Source organism: Lepisma saccharinum, chromosome 24, assembly GCF_977018435.1.
Source record: "Lepisma saccharinum chromosome 24, izLepSacc3.1, whole genome shotgun sequence".
NCBI classification, from domain to species: Eukaryota; Metazoa; Arthropoda; class Insecta; order Zygentoma; family Lepismatidae; genus Lepisma; species Lepisma saccharinum.
This window is the reverse complement of record NC_139252.1, coordinates 38,256,613-38,276,535: the sequence shown is the minus strand read 5'-3', so window position 1 is coordinate 38,276,535 and position 19,923 is coordinate 38,256,613. Positions and strand designations below refer to the sequence as shown.

Genomic DNA, 19,923 nt, shown 5'->3' with positions numbered 1-19,923 from the left:
AAAGATGTTAATTGTGGACATTTGTGTTTATCTGTTCTTAGATATATGTCTCAAATAAATAAACCATCAATTGAAAATTTTCAAAAAGCCCTGTGGTATCTGAAACATCATGGGGGTATTCCATCTCACCAGCCAAAATTCAATATTGAAACTCAAATTACATGATGATATAGTGTATCCCAAAACAATAGCTCTCAGAGCATTTTATGGCATGTACTTGATCCCTAATATTACACACCACAACAACACAATTGCAGTTGGTGATCAAAAAATTGTCATCACTCCAGGGCAATATAATCTCTAAATGCTCAGTTACCCAGAGGTATAGTGTAAACTCAAAATTCTGTCACTCACAGAGTAGAGATTGTATCTGCTACAGAGACAGTGGATCTGGGTACTATAGGAGAGCTGTTAGGCTTTGAGAACAACACAAAACTTGAACCAGCCATCAAACACACTGCTATTAATATACCTAAATTCTTAGCCATAGAGATTCTGAATATTCACTGTAATGTGGCTGAGGGTATGATCACCAAATCAAATGGCATAGGCACTCACACACAAACTGGCATTATTGCAACATTTAAACCTAATTCTGAATTTATGGAGCCAATCATCTACACTCCATCCCCAACATTATATTTTCCTGTGTGCCATAATAGAATAGATTATATTGAGTTGATGGTCACTAATGAAAAAGAAGAATTAGTTGATTTTGCTGGTGCCACAACAACTGCTATCATAGAGATTAATATTTAAACAAAAATACATACAAAAAAAAATGGAAAATATTGAGAGTTATGAGCTACACTCATTCCCCCCAAACAGGAGGACATTTGCAAATTTAAATCAACCCAACACAGAAATTGAGGTTGATCTTGATGTAGGGGATGGCTTTATACACCCCCACAGAGCAGATCTATACATCAAATTTGATGTTGTAAAGCTCGATGGTACAGATTATCCGGCAAATTCAAATATAAGATTGGTAGACAATTTTGTGCCGCATCTATTCTCTGAAATTGAGATCAGAAAACATGGTGTTGTTATAAACAGAGTGGATTATCCCGGCATTACCTCCACAGCTTTGGCCACACTAAAATTATCCAAAACCGAGGCTTCTTACTACAAAATAGGTGGATTTGAGGCTGGTGATAAAATTATATCCAAGAGCCACACAGTGCTGTTCCCAATGCACCTGTTGCCAGGATTCTTCTCGGATTACAAAGATATTATGTGGAAGGGTGGTTTAAGAATCACATTTAGAAGAGCTGCCAATGATAATAATGCTTTGATGAGGTACAGTGCAATAAACTCTACCGGGGAAGCTTTGCCTAATACCCTACCTGATGAGGGCAAGTGCCTTATTCAGACTATGGAGCTAAGAATCCCAGTTGTTGAATATGAAGCCAGTTATGCTCTTAAATACAAAGCAGATATAATAAAAAATCCACAGATTCCTTTACAATTTTATACATATCAATGTGTACAGAAGCCTGCCGCTGGTACTTATTATGAGTTTGATGCTACAAATTCATTCTCCAGTATGCAATATGACATGCCGGATTTTGTGGTGGTACTGTTTCAGACTGGAAGACACAATAATCAGGAAAAAATTCAAGTAAATTTGATAACTGCAACATCAAGAACATTTATCTTAAAAATGGCAGAAATTAGGTATTTCCTAGAGAAAATTATAATTTAGACATGTCCAAGGATGATTTCCTCAAATTATATGAAGCATTTACAGCATACAAAAGGGTCACTACTGGCAATACTGACATGTATTACATTACACACCAGATGAATTCAAACCACAGAGACCCATGTTTGTCATCAACACTTCAAAAAGGAAACAAGTTGTGGTTAATGACAGGACAAACATTAAAATTATCTGTGAATTCCACGATACACTCCCTGATGACACCATATGTAGTGTTATTCTTATAGCTGAAAAATCATATGTTTATGATGTAAGAAATGAGAGAGTCACAGAGCAATTCTAGAAGATTTTTGCATATTACATTGTCTTAGTACTAGATATAAGAGTTGAGGCTGGTGTCCAATTACAATATTGAGCATATTCCAGGTAACAAGTATTTAAGCATATATTACATTATATTATTGTGTAAGCAAAAGCTCTTATAAGCATTTTTGCCCTAGTTTTAAGTATAGTCAAAACAAAATCAAGAGGGGGCATATTTTTGACAAGTTTATGGACAACAAACTGAGAGATGTATCTTTTACACACATGGGCAAATCTGTCTGAGGGGGATTCTTCTTTTCTACACTAGAATTCAAAATTCTTTAGATTTAAATATGTACACACATGGCCGATTGGGGCATATGGGCATCTTGACATAGTTTTAAGTTATGGGCAAATCTGTCTATTGAGGGTTCTTCTTTTCTACACTAGGATTCAAGATTCTTGGTATTGAGAGCATATCACACTTGAAGAAATGGGGAATAAGGGCATCTTGGCATAGTCTTAAGTGTGGCCAAATCGGGCTGTTTAATCATATGAGCTCTTCTTTTCTACGCTATAAGTGTCCTGGTTATAGCATCAATTATACTACTCAATCAGTGAATCATGCCTTACGAAAGTGTTTGTACGTTTGCTTCGTTCGGGAGTGGATTCCAGATTTAAGGTGCCATTAAACTAAATTAAGATTGCCAGACAGAGGTTCAGCAGCGAAGTATGTATACTTCTGGTGGGGCACTCCTCGCTCTAAGCTTCGCAGTCAGATAGTCTGGCACGTGACAGTGACTTACTGCTCAAGAGAGCTTTCATATTACTTGTCACTTGGGAAACGAACCTATAGAAATAAATGGAACGTTTCGTACCGATGTGAAACAACAAGCTGCACGTGTCGCTCTGACTGGGCCGTTTCCCCAATACCGTACATCATGTCGCCTCGGTATGTTGGTCGCTTTTGTTGCAGACCCCAGGAGACAGTCTCACTTGCCGCTGGGTTCTGAAAGATCGTTTACAATGTCTGGTTAGCTAACTACCAGTTCCAGTTTACCTCCAGCCTTAACACTTAAACGTCGAGGTTCTCTACTTCTCTATTGCTTCCTCTCTCCTTCTACCTTTCTCTATTTTTCTATCCCTCATTTTCTCTTCATTTCTGCCTATCAATGCCTCTCTCTCTTTCTCTCTCTCTCTGTGTAGATTCTTCTTCTTCAAGGAATCATTCCTTCTTCAAGGAATCAGATTCACAAAGATGCATTCTGGTGCATCAAGGAACGTCAACTGATGCATTGAAGTGCATCTCGACTGAAAGGAATCCTCACTTGAATCAAATGATGCACTTTGGTGTTTCTTTCACGACATACAGAAATGTACCCAAATGCATCATATGTGAATCTGATTCCTTGAAGAAGCCATAAAATACACTTTAGTGCATCAGTCAATGCATTCTGGTGTATCAATCGATATGATGCATTTAGTTCTCTGAGTGTAGAGATACTGTGTAGAAGTGGCCTACAACTGATTAATTTGGTGTCTGAAGTCCACTTTATGCACAGTAAGGCTAATCGGGACTGGACCTACAGTTTAATTGGGATCCAAACCACAACGTGCCTCCACCAGGAATCGAACCCGGGACCCCTTGATTACAAGGCGTCGACGATACTACTGCGCCATGTGGGAGGTCCAATTACCTACAAGGCCCTCGACGTTTAAGTGTTAAGGCTGGAGGTAAACTGGAACTGGTAGTTAGCTAACCAGACATTGTAAACGATCTTTCAGAACCCAGCGGCAAGTGAGACTGTCTCCTGGGGTCTGCAACAAAAGCGACCAACATACCGAGGCGACATGATGTACGGTATTGGGGAAACGGCCCAGTCAGAGCGACACGTGCAGCTTGTTGTTTCACATCGGTACGAAACGTTCCATTTATTTCTATAGGTTCGTTTCCCAAGTGACAAGTAATATGAAAGCTCTCTTGAGCAGTAAGTCACTGTCTCGTGCCAGACTATCTGACTGCGAAGCTTAGAGCGAGGAGTGCCCCACCAGAAGTATACATACCTCGCTGCAGAACCTCTGTCTGGCAATCTTAATTTAGTTTAATGGCACCTAAAATCTGGAATCCACTCCCGAACGAAGCAAACGTACAAACACTTTCGTAAGGCATGATCCACTGATTGATTCAGAAGCCAAATAAGACCACATTCCATTGAAACTGAAATTTCCTGTGAATTATCAGAAAAATATACAAGGCGCGGCATAATTCATTAGACAGTTTGAAATTAGCGCCATTCACATATAGATAGCGCGCTGTTTCACTCCTTATTTAGTGAAGCAGATCAAAGCAGTAGTAGATATGATATGGTTCCAATAAGATGGCGCCACAGCGCACACAGCGCGTGTCTCAATGGAGACTCTTCGTGAAATGTTTCCGGGGAGAGTCATGTCACGTAATGGTGACTGCACATGGCCTTCACATTCGCCAGAGAGAGAGAGAGAGTGAGAGAGAGAAGGACAGATTGAGAAAGAAATAAAGAGCCAGATAGGCAGAAATAAAAGTAGAAAGTGAAAGAAAGGAAGAAATATTGAAACAGAGAGTAAGCAATAGAGAAACAGAGAACGAAGAAAGACTAAAGTAGTAGAGAAGCATAGTAAGAAAGGAAGAGAATGAAATATATAAATAAGAAGATATGAAAAATAGGAAGAAAGAATGACAAGTGCGAATTGTTGTAACCATCACCATGGAAGCAGAGCTCACATGAAGATATTCCTTCACCTCCGAACGAGTTCACCAAAACGAAATTCTGTGGTGACGCCACTGAGTACCATGTTTGTTGGTGCTCTCTCTCCATTTCTATTTCCATTTCTTTCTCTGCTTTCTGTATGTTTCTTCTAGTGTCCGATTCTTGCTCTACCCATGATTTCGAAGATTTCTCATGTAGCCTGCGTGAGTAAGGACTATTTCACGGTGGGTTGGTGCCAACCCTTTTCACTCCGCTGGCGACGCTCCTGATGGAAATGTATGAAGCCAATGGAATTAAAGCAAAGCATACAATTACAAAGGTTTCAATATTGCTGTGATGTGGTTTCACTTCAAAGGTAACTTCTCCAAAGTCTCTTCGGAAATTCTGGAATGAAAGACGAAGATGCTGAAGCAAATATATCCTATTATTTCCTTTATATCGGCATTATTTTGCGATGTTGGCCTTTTTTGTTGTAGGGTTTCAAGGGACTTTTCCTCGCTCCGTACGAAAAAGGAAAACCGTGTTCAGCTTTCTTCTATGATGTTCAATGAGCAAGAAGCCGTGGCAGTCTTTTCTTCGTGATTCAAGAACAAAAGCTGTAATTAACATTTTCCGGTGTGGATGCCGTAATTGACTTCACTCTCGAGCTCTTGATCCTCTTTTGTCTTCTATGGAGACTTGTAGAAACAATCCTAAGCCTGCTAAATTTCCAATTGAGCATTTCTATAGGTGTTAACTTCGGAATGAATTTCCAAGATAAATTGCTATTTCTCACTGCACAAAGCACCGTTAATACTCATCATGAGAGTTCAGGCGTGTAATATGTACGGCATATATATAGTATAATGTGTGTATGTGGGGTGTTTTTTTGTTTTTTTGTATTTTACATTGACTGGTAGCATTGAGTGCCTCCCATGATATCTAGACATTACGTCTCTTTTACGCCTTTTTCCTGGGGTGTGATGCAAGAGAGGATATTCCAAACAAACTCACACACTTTGCCTACTTGTCATATGTCAACTACCACCCTACTTATCCACCACCCTGTACACACTGTGATACTTTTCTGGCAGTACGCGTGTCTCTCTCTCTCTCTCTCTCTCTCTCTCTCTCTCTCTCTCTCTCTCTTTCTCTCTCCCTTGTATATATAAAGTAGCATCCTTTAGTAAACCCCACAGCCTTATGTACTGATGCTCTCTTGTAGGCATTCCTTCTTCATCTTCATTATTGCGATTAGTCTAAAAGTCGTCGAAAAGGAGGGCAAAGTATAATACATTTCAAGCGAACTGTTTTGAATGAGGGCAAAGTAAAATACATTTCAAGCGAACTGTTTTGAATGAGGGCAAAGTAAAATACATTTCAAGCGAACTGCTTTGAATGAGGGCAAAGTAATTTCAAGCGAACTGTTTTGAATGAGGACAAAGTAAAATACATTTCAAGCGAACTGTTTTGAATGAGGGCAAAGTAAAATACATTTCAAGCGAAGTGTTTTGAATGAGGGCAAAGTAAAATACATTTCAAGCGAACTGTTTTGAATGAGGGCAAAGTAAAAGACATTTCAAGCAAACTGTTTTGAATGAGGCCAAAGTAAAATACATTTCAAGCGAACTGTTTTGAATGAGGGCAAAGTAAAGTACATTTCAAGCGAACTGTTTGAATGAGGGCAAAGTAAAGTACATTTCAAGCGAAGTGTTTTGAATGAGGGCAAAGTAAAGTACATTTCAAGCGAACTGTTTTGAATGAGGGCAAAGTAAAGTACATTTCAAGCGAACTGTTTTGAATGAGGGCAAAGTAAAGTACATTTCAAGCGAAGTGTTTTGAATGAGGGCAAAGTAAAGTACATTTCAAGCGAACTGTTTTGAATGAGGGCAAAGTAAAATACATTTCAAGGGAACTGTTTTGAATACTCCATGAGGTGTGACTGATCCACGAAATAACTTCACAACTAACACTGAATGACTTGGAATGAAGTAGAATATAAATTCATACCTGGTGTCAAGAACACTCCAGTTGCCCAGAAACTCTCGATCCAGCAGATCGCCTTTGCCCTGTGAGCGTTGGAGTGGAACTCCCCAAAATATGGGTAAACAATGCTGATAGCTCCGTTAACGCTGCAACAAATAATTCAATAGTAATATTAATATAAATTATATGGAGCTTAGGTAAACAGAAATATTACTCGAAGAAAAACGAAACTCGCTGTCCTTATCAACACTTATTGATGACCGCTCTTTATTTTTGTGCATTTATAAACAATTAAGAAAGTATGGAATAAATTTTAGACATTTCTCTAAGGAAAACTCCCTTCACCATATTTGTATTACTTACTATTCTTATCTCAATAACACTTCATACTTCCTATAAGTGTTATTCACTGGTTATGTGGTTATACACTTAAGCATCGTGTATTCAATATTCTATTTTACACTGTTATTGGCCAACTCTATCTGCTTGCAATTGAGGAGTGCATCGATCCCCAGTAGAAGCACATTTTACATTAATTCGGATCTCACTTTAAACTGTACGTCCAGTCCCGATTAGCCTATCTAAGCATGAAATGGATTTATGAAAAGCAAATTTTGATTCATAATTTCTTTCTCCTGTTGGAAAACATTTTGAATATAGTCCTTCGGCACAGTCCTTGTTAAACACATAATATTAACCTTATATCCTTACAATATATTTTGTGGTTATTGTACTTAATGTGTTCATATATTCCGTAGTTATTGCACTTAATGTGTCAATATATATCGAAGTTATTGCACTTAATGTGTCAATATGTTTCGTAGTTATTGCACATAATGTGTCAATATGTTCCGTAATTATTGCACTTAATGTGTCAATATGTTTCGTAGTTATTGCACTTAATGTGTCAATATGTTTCGTAGTTGTTGCACTTAATGTGTCAATATGCTTCGTAGTTGTTGCACTTAATGTGTCAATATTTTTCGTAGTTATTGCACTTAATGTGTCGATATATTTCGTAGTTATTGCACTTAAGTGTCAATATATTTCGTAGTTATTGCACTTAATGTGTCAATATGTTTCGTAGTTATTGCACTTAATGTGTCAATATTTCGTAGTTATTGCACTTGATGTGCCAATATTTTTCGTAGTTATTGCACTTAATGTGTCAATATTTTTCGTATTTATTGCACTTATTGTGTCGATATATTTCGTAGTTATTGCACTTAATGTGTCGATATATTTCGTAGTTATTGCACTTTATGTGTCAATATGTTTCGTAATTATTGCACTTATTGTGTCAATATATTTCGTAGTTATTGCACTTAATGTGTCAATATATTCCGTAGTTATGTGTTGTGGTTTGATTTTTGTTATTTAACGTCGCTTTCCTGCCACTTTTGGCTAATCATATGGAATGATGAAATTGATGAAGTGACACTCGCAAAGAACACCCATGTCCAAGCCTAGATTTTAACCCGGGACCCCTGGCGTTTTAGCGCGTTGCAGTAACCACTCCACCACGGAGGTCGGGGAAAAATATGGTTGCATATGTAACTCGAATAAGTAATAAATACATTTATAATATGATAGTCATCCTGGTAGCTGTTGTGGTTGCGAATTCGAGTAACGGTCTAGGCATGGCTGTTTCCTTGTATTTCTCTATCAGTCACATTTAATTAATCAGTCAAAAGTGACAGGAAGCAACACAAAATAAGAAAATCATGAAGTATAGAAATAATATTTTAATAGTAACACTAATAATGTCGAATAATCAGACCTTGTATTTTCTACTGAAATAACTAGGGTGCGGATTTTTGCCTATTTGCCTTTTTTATTCATAAAACACCATTAAGTCTTGTTACCATGATAACAAAAAAACTCAATATGCTGACTAAGGCAGTATTTATTTTTTGAAAATGAAAATTTTCATTTGTATTTTGGCACAGAGTCTGAAGAAGACCTTGCTAGAAGGTTGAAACGTAACGTTTAGTTTATGTTAAAAATAAAATAAATTCTGCCTTGGTCAGCATATTGACTTTTTTGTTTATTCCTATGTAGTAAAACATAGGCTTTAATGTTTAAAGTTCCTTTCATGGTGTTTGTAGTCCAAAAACGCATTTTCATAATGCCTATAAATGCCTATTTTGATGATTAAGTGCCTATTTTTCTTAATTGTGCCTACAAATGCCAATTCTGTCATTTTTTTATAACTTCAATGCCTATTTTAGTGCCTTTTCTTATTTTATAGCGCCTTTTTAAGTGCCTATTTTCATAATTTTTGGTGCCTATTTGCCTGCTTATTTGAGAGGTTTTTAGTGCCTATAAATCCGCACCCCAGAAATAACATGAACTGGGCCGAAAGATATTTGAAAACTTGAGAATAACTTGCCTGAAGCCATTGAAGAACCTCCAGCTAGCCAGAAGCCAGAATGTTTGAGAGAAACTTGAGGCCACGCCACACACAATGTCGATAACCAAAGTTACTATGAGCACCTTCTTCCTCCCCCACTTGTCGGCCAGGAAGCCCCACAAGTATGCCCCGAATAAGGAACCTTTTAATGGACAAGCCACAAGTGAACTGTGTATCCTGGTGAAACGTAATTACTGTAAACAACACAGACCAGTGGAGCAAAGGGATTAACCTCCAAATAGCGGTCTCCTCTTAAGAGAGCAGGTTGAAAGGGTTGGTGCTTTAGGGCAGGGTTGTTAAAGGTCCAGGAATATTAAATAAATTCAATTCCGGTCCAGGAGAGAAAATCAGCAAGTGTAAATGGGTTGTGGACCGTAAAGAACCTTTTTATCTGTAAAGTATTTCAATTCGGTCCAGGCGCCTTTTTTATGGATCAATTTAAATACGGTCAAGGAACCTCTTTTTCCTGATCAATTTAAATACAGTCCACGAATATTTTTTCCGGATGAATTTAATTACGGTCGAGGAATCTTTTTCCTGATCAATTTATATACGGTCCGGAACATTTTTTCCGGATGAATTTAATTACGGTCCAGGAATATTTTTTCCGGATCAATTTAAATACGATCCCGGAACCTTTTTCCCGGATCTTTTAAATACAGTCCAGGAACCTTTTTTCCGAATGAATTTAAATACGGTCCGGGAATTTTTTTCCGGATCAATATAAATACGGTCCCGGAACCTTTTTTCCGGATGAATTTAAATACGGTTCAGGAATCTTTTTTCCGGATGAATTTAAATACGGTTCAGGAATCTTTTTTCCGGATGAATTTAAATACGGTTCAGGAATCTTTTTTCCGGATGAATTTAAATACGGTTCAGGAATCTTTTTTCCGGGTCAATTTAAATACGGTTCAGGAATCTTTTTTCCGGATGAATTTAAATATGGTTCAGGAATCTTTTTTCCGGATGAATTTAAATACGGTTCAGGAATCTTTTTTTCCGGATGAATTTAAATACGGTTCAGGAATCTTTTTTCCGGATCAATTTAAATACGGTTCAGGAATCTTTTTTCCGGATGAATTTAAATACGGTTCAGGAATCTTTTTTTCCGGATGAATTTAAATACGGTTCAGGAATCTTTTTTCCGGATGATTTAAATACGGTTCAGGAATCTTTTTTCCGGATGAATTTAAATACGGTTCAGGAATCTTTTTTTCCGGATAAATTTAAATACGGTTCAGGAATCTTTTTTTCCGGATCAATTTAAATACGGTTCATGAATCTTTTTTCCGGATCAATTTAAATACGGTTCAGGAATCTTTTTTTCCGGATGAATTTAAATACGGTTCAGGAATCTTTTTTTCCGGATGAATTTAAATACGGTTCAGGAATCTTTTTTCCGGATCAATTTAAATACGGTTCAGGAATCTTTTTTCCGGATGAATTTAAATACGGTTCAGGAATCTTTTTTTCCGGATCAATTTAAATACGGTTCAGGAATCTTTTTTCCGGATGAATTTAAATACGGTTCAGGAATCTTTTTTTCAGGATCAATATAAATACGGTTCAGGAATCTTTTTTTGCGGATAAATTTAAATACGGTTCAGGAATCTTTTTTTCCGGATGAATTTAAATACGGTTCAGGAATCTTTTTTTCCGGATGAATTTAAATATGGTCTAGGAATCTTTTTTTCCGGATGAATTTAAATACGGTTCAGGAATCTTTATTTCCGGATCAATTTAAATACGGTTCAGGAATCTTTTTTTCCGGATGAATTTAAATACGGTTCAGGAATCTTTGTTTCCGGATGAATTTAAATACGGTTCAGGAATCTTTTTTTCCGGATGAATTTAAATACGGTTCAGGAATCTTTTTTTCCGGATGAATTTAAATACGGTTCAGGAATCTTTTTTTCCGGATGAATTTAAATACGGTTCAGGAATCTTTTTTCCGGATGAATTTAAATACGGTTCAGGAATCTTTTTTTCCGGATGAATTTAAATACGGTTCAGGAATCTCTTTTTCCGGATGAATTTAAATACGGTCTAGGAATCTTTTTTTCCGGATGAATTTAAATACGGTTCAGGAATCTTTATTTCCGGATGAATTTAAATACGGTTCATGAATCTTTTTTCGGATGAATTTAAATACGGTTCAGGAATCTTTTTTTTTCGGATGAATTTAAATACGGTTCAGGAATCTTTTTTCCGGATGAATTTAAATACGGTTCAGGAATCTTTTTTTCCGGATGAATTTAAATACGGTTCAGGAATCTTTTTTTCCGGATGAATTTAAATACGGTCTAGGAATCTTTTTTTCCGGATCAATTTAAATACGGTTCAGGAATCTTTTTTTGCGGATCAATTTAAATACGGTTCAGGAATCTTTTTTTCCGGATGAAATTAAATACGGTTCAGGAATCTTTTTTTCCGGATGAATTTAAATACGGTTCAGGAATCTTTTTTTCCGGATGAATTTAAATACGGTCTAGGAATCTTTTTTTCCGGATCAATTTAAATACGGTTCAGGAATCTTTTTTTCCGGATGAATTTAAATACGGTTCAGGAATCTTTTTTCCGGATGAATTTAAATACGGTTCAGGAATCTTTTTTTCAGGATCAATTTAAATACGGTTCAGGAATCTTTTTTTGCGGATAAATTTAAATACGGTTCAGGAATCTTTTTTTCCGGATGAATTTAAATACGGTTCAGGAATCTTTTTTTCCGGATGAATTTAAATATGGTCTAGGAATCTTTTTTTCCGGATGAATTTAAATACGGTTCAGGAATCTTTATTTCCGGATCAATTTAAATACGGTTCAGGAATCTTTTTTTCCGGATGAATTTAAATACGGTTCAGGAATCTTTGTTTCCGGATGAATTTAAATACGGTTCAGGAATCTTTTTTTCCGGATGAATTTAAATACGGTTCAGGAATCTTTTTTTCCGGATGAATTTAAATACGGTTCAGGAATCTTTTTTTCCGGATGAATTTAAATACGGTTCAGGAATCTTTTTTCCGGATGAATTTAAATACGGTTCAGGAATCCTTTTTTCCGGATGAATTTAAATACGGTTCAGGAATCTCTTTTTCCGGATGAATTTAAATACGGTCTAGGAATCTTTTTTTCCGGATGAATTTAAATACGGTTCAGGAATCTTTATTTCCGGATGAATTTAAATACGGTTCATGAATCTTTTTTCCGGATGAATTTAAATACGGTTCAGGAATCTTTTTTTTTCGGATGAATTTAAATACGGTTCAGGAATCTTTTTTCCGGATGAATTTAAATACGGTTCAGGAATCTTTTTTTCCGGATGAATTTAAATACGGTTCAGGAATCTTTTTTTCCGGATGAATTTAAATACGGTCTAGGAATCTTTTTTTCCGGATCAATTTAAATACGGTTCAGGAATCTTTTTTTGCGGATCAATTTAAATACGGTTCAGGAATCTTTTTTCCGGATGAAATTAAATACGGTTCAGGAATCTTTTTTTCCGGATGAATTTAAATACGGTTCAGGAATCTTTTTTTCCGGATGAATTTAAATACGGTCTAGGAATCTTTTTTTCCGGATCAATTTAAATACGGTTCAGGAATCTTTTTTTCGGATCAATTTAAATACGGTTCAGGAATCTTTTTTTGCGGATCAATTTAAATACGGTTCAGGAATCTTTTTTCCGGATGAATTTAAATACGGTTCAGGAATCTTTTTTTCCGGATGAATTTAAATACGGTTCAGGAATCATTTTTTCCGGATCAATTTAAATACGGTTCAGGAATCTTTTTTTGCGGATCAATTTAAATACGGTTCAGGAATCTTTTTTTCCGGATGAATTTAAATACGGTTCAGGAATCTTTTTTCCGGATGAATTTAAATACGGTTCAGGAATCTTTTTTCCGGATGAATTTAAATACGGTTCAGGAATCTTTTTTGCGGATCAATTTAAATACGGTTCAGGAATCTTTTTTTCCGGATGAATTTAAATACGGTTCAGGAATCTTTTTTTCCGGATGAATTTAAATACGGTTCAGGAATCTTTTTTTGCGGATCAATTTAAATACGGTTCAGGAATCTTTTTTTCCGGATGAATTTAAATACGGTTCAGGAATCTTTTTTTCCGGATCAATTTAAATACGGTTCAGGAATTTTTTTTCCGGATAAATTTAAATACGGTTCAGGAATCTTTTTTTCCGGATGAATTTAAATACGGTTCAGGAATCTTTTTTTGCGGATCAATTTAAATACGGTTCAGGAATCTTTTTTTCCGGATTAATTTAAATACGGTTCAGGAATATTTTTTTGCGGATCAATTTAAATACGGTTCAGGAATCTTTTTTTCCGGATGAATTTAAATACGGTTCAGGAATCTTTTTTTGCGGATCAATTTAAATACGGTTCAGGAATCTTTTTTTCCGGATCAATTTAAATACGGTTCAGGAATCTTTTTTTGCGGATCAATTTAAATACGGTTCAGGAATCTTTTTTTCCGGATGAATTTAAATACGGTTCAGGAATCTTTTTTTGCGGATCAATTTAAATACGGTTCAGGAATCTTTTTTTGCGGATCAATTTAAATACGGTTCAGGAATCTTTTTTTGCGGATCAATTTAAATACGGTTCAGGAATCTTTTTTTGCGGATCAATTTAAATACGGTTCAGGAATCTTTTTTTGCGGATCAATTTAAATACGGTTCAGGAATCTTTTTTTGCGGATCAATTTAAATACGGTTCAGGAATCTTTTTTTCCGGATGAATTTAAATACGGTTCAGGAATCTTTTTTTCCGGATCAATTTAAATACGGTTCAGGGATCTTTTTTTTCGGATGAATTTAAATACGGTTCAGGAATCTTTTTTTCCGGATCAATTTAAATACGGTTCAGGAATCTTTTTTTGTGGATCAATTTAAATACGGTTCAGGAATCTTTTTTTGCGGATCAATTTAAATACGGTTCAGGAATCTTTTTTTCCGGATGAATTTAAATACGGTTCAGGAATCTTTTTTTCCGGATCAATTTAAATACGGTTCAGGAATCTTTTTTTCCGGATGAATTTAAATACGGTTCAGGAATTTTTTTTTTCCGGATCAATTTAAATACGGTTCAGGAATCTTTTTTTGCGGATCAATTAAAATACGGTTCAGGAATCTTTTTTTCCGGATGAATTTAAATACGGTTCAGGAATCTTTTTTTGCGGATCAATTTAAATACGGTTCAGGAATCTTTTTTTCCGGATCAATTTAAATACGGTTCAGGAATCTTTTTTTGCGGATCAATTTAAATACGGTTCAGGAATCTTTTTTTCCGGATGAATTTAAATACGGTTCAGGAATCTTTTTTTGCGGATCAATTTAAATACGGTTCAGGAATCTTTTTTTCCGGATCAATTTAAATACGGTTCAGGAATCTTTTCTTGCGGATCAATTTAAATACGGTTCAGGAATCTTTTTTTCCGGATCAATTTAAATACGGTTCAGGAATCTTTTTTTGCGGATCAATTTAAATACGGTTCAGGAATCTTTTTTTGCGGATCAATTTAAATACGGTTCAGGAATCTTTTTTTGCGGATCAATTTAAATACTTCAGGAATCTTTTTTTGCGGATCAATTTAAATACGGTTCAGGAATGTTTTTTCCGGATGAATTTAAATACGGTTCAGGAATCTTTTTTTCCGGATGAATTTAAATACGGTTCAGGAATCTTTTTTCCGGATCAATTTAAATACGGTTCAGGAATCTTTTTTTGCGGATCAATTTAAATACGGTTCAGGAATCTTTTTTTCCGGATGAATTTAAATACGGTTCAGGAATCTTTTTTTCCGGATGAATTTAAATACGGTTCAGGAATCTTTTTTCCGGATGAATTTAAATACGGTTCAGGAATCTTTTTTTGCGGATCAATTTAAATACGGTTCAGGAATCTTTTTTTCCGGATGAATTTAAATACGGTTCAGGAATCTTTTTTTCCGGATCAATTTAAATACGGTTCAGGAATCTTTTTTTGCGGATCAATTTAAATACGGTTCAGGAATCTTTTTTTCCGGATGAATTTAAATACGGTTCAGGAATGTTTTTTTACGGATCAATTTTAATAATACGGTTCAGGAATCTTTTTTTGCGGATCAATTTAAATACGGTTCAGGAATCTTTTTTTCCGGATCAATTTAAATACGGTTCAGGAATCTTTTTTTGCGGATCAATTTAAATACGGTTCAGGAATCTTTTTTTCCGGATCAATTTAAATACGGTTCAGGAATCTTTTTTTGCGGATCAATTTAAATACGGTTCAGGAATCTCTTTTTCCGGATGAATTTAAATACGGTTCAGGAATCTTTTTTTGCGGATCAATTTAAATACGGTTCAGGAATCTTTTTTTCCGGATCAATTTAAATACGGTTCAGGAATCTTTTTTCCGGATGAATTTAAATACGGTTCAGGAATCTTTTTTTCCGGATGAATTTAAATACGGTTCAGGAATCTTTTTTTGCGGATCAATTTAAATACGGTTCAGGAATCTTTTTTTCCGGATGAATTTAAATACGGTTCAGGAATCTTTTTTTCCGGATCAATTTAAATACGGTTCAGGAATCTTTTTTTGCGGATCAATTTAAATACGGTTCAGGAATCTTTTTTTCCGGATGAATTTAAATACGGTTCAGGAAACTTTTTTTGCGGATCAATTTAAATACGGTTCAGGAATCTTTTTTTCCGGATCAATTTAAATACGGTTCAGGAATCTTTTTTTGCGGATCAATTTAAATACGGTTCAGGAATCTTTTTTTCCGGATGAATTTAAATACGGTTCAGGAATCTTTTTTTGCGGATCAATTTAAATACGGTTCAGGAATCTTTTTTTCCGGATCAATTTAAATACGGTTCAGGAATCTTTTTTTGCGGATCAATTTAAATACGGTTCAGGAATCTTTTTTTGCGGATCAATTTAAATACGGTTCAGGAATCTTTTTTTGCGGATCAATTTAAATACGGTTCAGGAATCTTTTTTTGCGGATCAATTTAAATACGGTTCAGGAATCTTTTTTCCGGATCAATTTAAATACGGTTCAGGAATCTTTTTTTCCGGATGAATTTAAATACGGTTCAGGAATCTTTTTTTCCGGATCAATTTAAATACGGTTCAGGAATCTTTTTTTGCGGATCAATTTAAATACGGTTCAGGAATCTTTTTTTCCGGATGAATTTAAATACGGTTCAGGAATCTTTTTTTCCGGATGAATTTAAATACGGTTCAGGAATCTTTTTTCCGGATGAATTTAAATACGGTTCAGGAATCTTTTTTTGCGGATCAATTTAAATACGGTTCAGGAATCTTTTTTTCCGGATGAATTTAAGTACGGTTCAGGAATCTTTTTTTCCGGATGAATTTAAATACGGTTCAGGAATCTTTTTTTGCGGATCAATTTAAATACGGTTCAGGAATCTTTTTTTCCGGATGAATTTAAATACGGTTCAGGAATCTTTTTTTCCGGATCAATTTAAATACGGTTCAGGAATCTTTTTTTTCGGATGAATTTAAATACGGTTCAGGAATCTTTTTTTCCGGATGAATTTAAATACGGTTCAGGAATCTTTTTTTGCGGATCAATTTAAATACGGTTCAGGAATCTTTTTTTCCGGATCAATTTAAATACGGTTCAGGAATCTTTTTTTGCGGATCAATTTAAATACGGTTCAGGAATCTTTTTTTCCGGATGAATTTAAATACGGTTCAGGAATCTTTTTTTGCGGATCAATTTAAATACGGTTCAGGAATCTTTTTTTCCGGATCAATTTAAATACGGTTCAGGAATCTTTTTTTGCGGATCAATTTAAATACGGTTCAGGAATCTTTTTTTCCGGATGAATTTAAATACGGTTCAGGAATCTTTTTTTGCGGATCAATTTAAATACGGTTCAGGAATCTTTTTTTGCGGATCAATTTAAGTACGGTTCAGGAATCTTTTTTTGCGGATCAATTTAAATACGGTTCAGGAATCTTTTTTTGCGGATCAATTTAAATAGGGTTCAGGAATCTTTTTTTGCGGATCAATTTAAATACGGTTCAGGAATCTTTTTTTGCGGATCAATTTAAATACGGTTCAGGAATCTTTTTTTGCGGATCAATTTAAATACGGTTCAGGAATCTTTTTTTCCGGATGAATTTAAATACGGTTCAGGAATCTTTTTTTCCGGATCAATTTAAATACGGTTCAGGAATCTTTTTTTCCGGATGAATTTAAATACGGTTCAGGAATCTTTTTTTCCGGATGAATTTAAATACGGTTCAGGAATCTTTTTTTGCGGATCAATTTAAATACGGTTCAGGAATCTTTTTTTGCGGATCAATTTAAATACGGTTCAGGAATCTTTTTTTCCGGATGAATTTAAATACGGTTCAGGAATCTTTTTTTCCGGATCAATTTAAATACGGTTCAGGAATCTTTTTTTCCGGATGAATTTAAATACGGTTCAGGAATTTTTTTTTCCGGATCAATTTAAATACGGTTCAGGAATCTTTTTTTGCGGATCAATTAAAATACGGTTCAGGAATCTTTTTTTCCGGATGAATTTAAATACGGTTCAGGAATCTTTTTTTGCGGATCAATTTAAATACGGTTCAGGAATCTTTTTTTCCGGATCAATTTAAATACGGTTCAGGAATCTTTTTTTGCGGATCAATTTAAATACGGTTCAGGAATCTTTTTTTCCGGATGAATTTAAATACGGTTCAGGAATCTTTTTTTGCGGATCAATTTAAATACGGTTCAGGAATCTTTTTTTCCGGATCAATTTAAATACGGTTCAGGAATCTTTTTTTGCGGATCAATTTAAATACGGTTCAGGAATCTTTTTTTCCGGATCAATTTAAATACGGTTCAGGAATCTTTTTTTGCGGATCAATTTAAATACGGTTCAGGAATCTTTTTTTGCGGATCAATTTAAATACGGTTCAGGAATCTTTTTTTGCGGATCAATTTAAATACGGTTCAGGAATCTTTTTTTGCGGATCAATTTAAATACGGTTCAGGAATCTTTTTTTGCGGATCAATTTAAATACGGTTCAGGAATCTTTTTTTGCGGATCAATTTAAATACGGTTCAGGAATCTTTTTTTGCGGATCAATTTAAATACGGTTCAGGAATCTTTTTTTCCGGATGAATTTAAATACGGTTCAGGAATCTTTTTTTCCGGATCAATTTAAATACGGTTCAGGAATCTTTTTTTTCGGATGAATTTAAATACGGTTCAGGAATCTTTTTTTCCGGATGAATTTAAATACCGTCTAGGAATCTTTTTTCAATGAAACAATACGCAACTTGGACTGAATTTAAATTTTGCGAGATAAAAGTTTCCGGTCCTGTTGCGGAAGCCAGAATTTATGTGTTCATGGACCTACAACAACCCTGCTCGACTTATTGAAATGAAGTGAATTTGCTTTGTTTGCTGGTTTACAACTTAATAATAAAATTACTAATTACAAATAAATTGAAAGATAAGAAAATACAAGAGAGTAAAATGACAACACTACAGAAAGTATTAGAGCAGTAAATTAGAAAATAAAAGTAACTAATCTGAAAAGCTACAAAAGTTATATGAAAATTGTTTCTGGCTATTTTTCGTTATTCCTATATGGATTTATCTTACTTCTGATGGTCGATTAGTGATTCACGGAGCGTGTTACGTAAACGTTTGAAGTTTTGTTCTTTCGCAAATAGTCATATATCTGCACACCACCAGCACCCTCCAAAATGTTCTAAATATACTCCTACAATGTTTCACAAGCCCCAAATTTTGCTCATTTTGGGTCTAAAAATACTCTTTCACTCCTCTAAATACAAACTTACATCTAGCCCATGGAAGAGTTGAATCAATCAATGTTAATAAATAACACTAAATTAATTGAGACTTTGTTGCGTTATTTTTATAAATAATTCTAGTGATTTTTAGTGATTTTGTATAAGATTAGATGTGTAGAAAATCACAGTGAAGTCAAATTTGAGTATTATAAAAATGTAAATTTACATAATTTATAGAAGGAATATTTTACGTAATAATGACAAAGTTTCGGAAGAAAGTAAAAACTTAATTCTAAATTTAATCCTTCTATCTATCGATAACAATTGCCATTACGTCACAAATCCAACATATCTTAATTCTGAAATAACAGATGACGTATCCATCAGAATAATCGAATTACTTATGCATGAGAGGCGAAGTATTTAATTTGAAATTCATCGTTTTGTAAATATTGTAGATAGTTTGGTTTGAGTTTGAGTTGGTGCTTTAAGTCCACTTTATGCACAGTAAGGCTAATCGGGACTGGACCTACAGTTTAAAGTGGGATCCGAACCACTTGTGCCTCCACCGGGTATCAAACCCGGGGCCCCTTGATTACAAGGCAATGACGCTACCACTGCGCCATGGGGGAGGCCCATATTGTAGATAGTATTTGATGTGCTACTCTTGTTGATTAAATTAATGTCAGGTAGTGAAAGCTTTCAGTATTATTGCTCATGTGTTTTCTGGATCTCCTGCATTAGTTATTTTGATGTATGTCTTGATAAACGTTTAACGTAATTAAAATCACTAATTTAACTCACGTTTCTTGACCGCTAGCCTTTTGTTTGTCGAGAATTTAGTTCGTTTATTACTGAAAACACTTATGTTCAATTAATGTTTATTTCTTGGCAAGAAATTAGTTTAAGAGCAAGGCATAGCAGCAAATTGCCGGAACTGTTGCCTGATCTCAATCCTGTATATTAGTGTACATTCCGCCTAGAAGGTGCAATAGGCCAAAAAAGAGAAAATAGACTTCTCTCAATAAGGTTT

The 19,923-nt window shown here is 35.1% G+C and overlaps 1 protein-coding gene across 1 annotated transcript in view; it reads right to left on the bottom strand.

Moving 5' to 3' along the window:
* Positions 1-19,923, bottom strand: part of LOC145977974 (synaptic vesicle glycoprotein 2B-like) — an 80,846-nt gene that overhangs the window by 49,646 nt on the left and 11,277 nt on the right. The window contains exons 4-5 of the mRNA XM_083110322.1: positions 9,071-9,233; positions 6,703-6,824 (exon numbers count right to left, since the gene is read on the bottom strand). Coding sequence (XP_082966448.1) covers positions 6,703-6,824; positions 9,071-9,233 — 285 coding nt within the window. The remainder of the gene's footprint in view (positions 1-6,702; positions 6,825-9,070; positions 9,234-19,923) is intronic.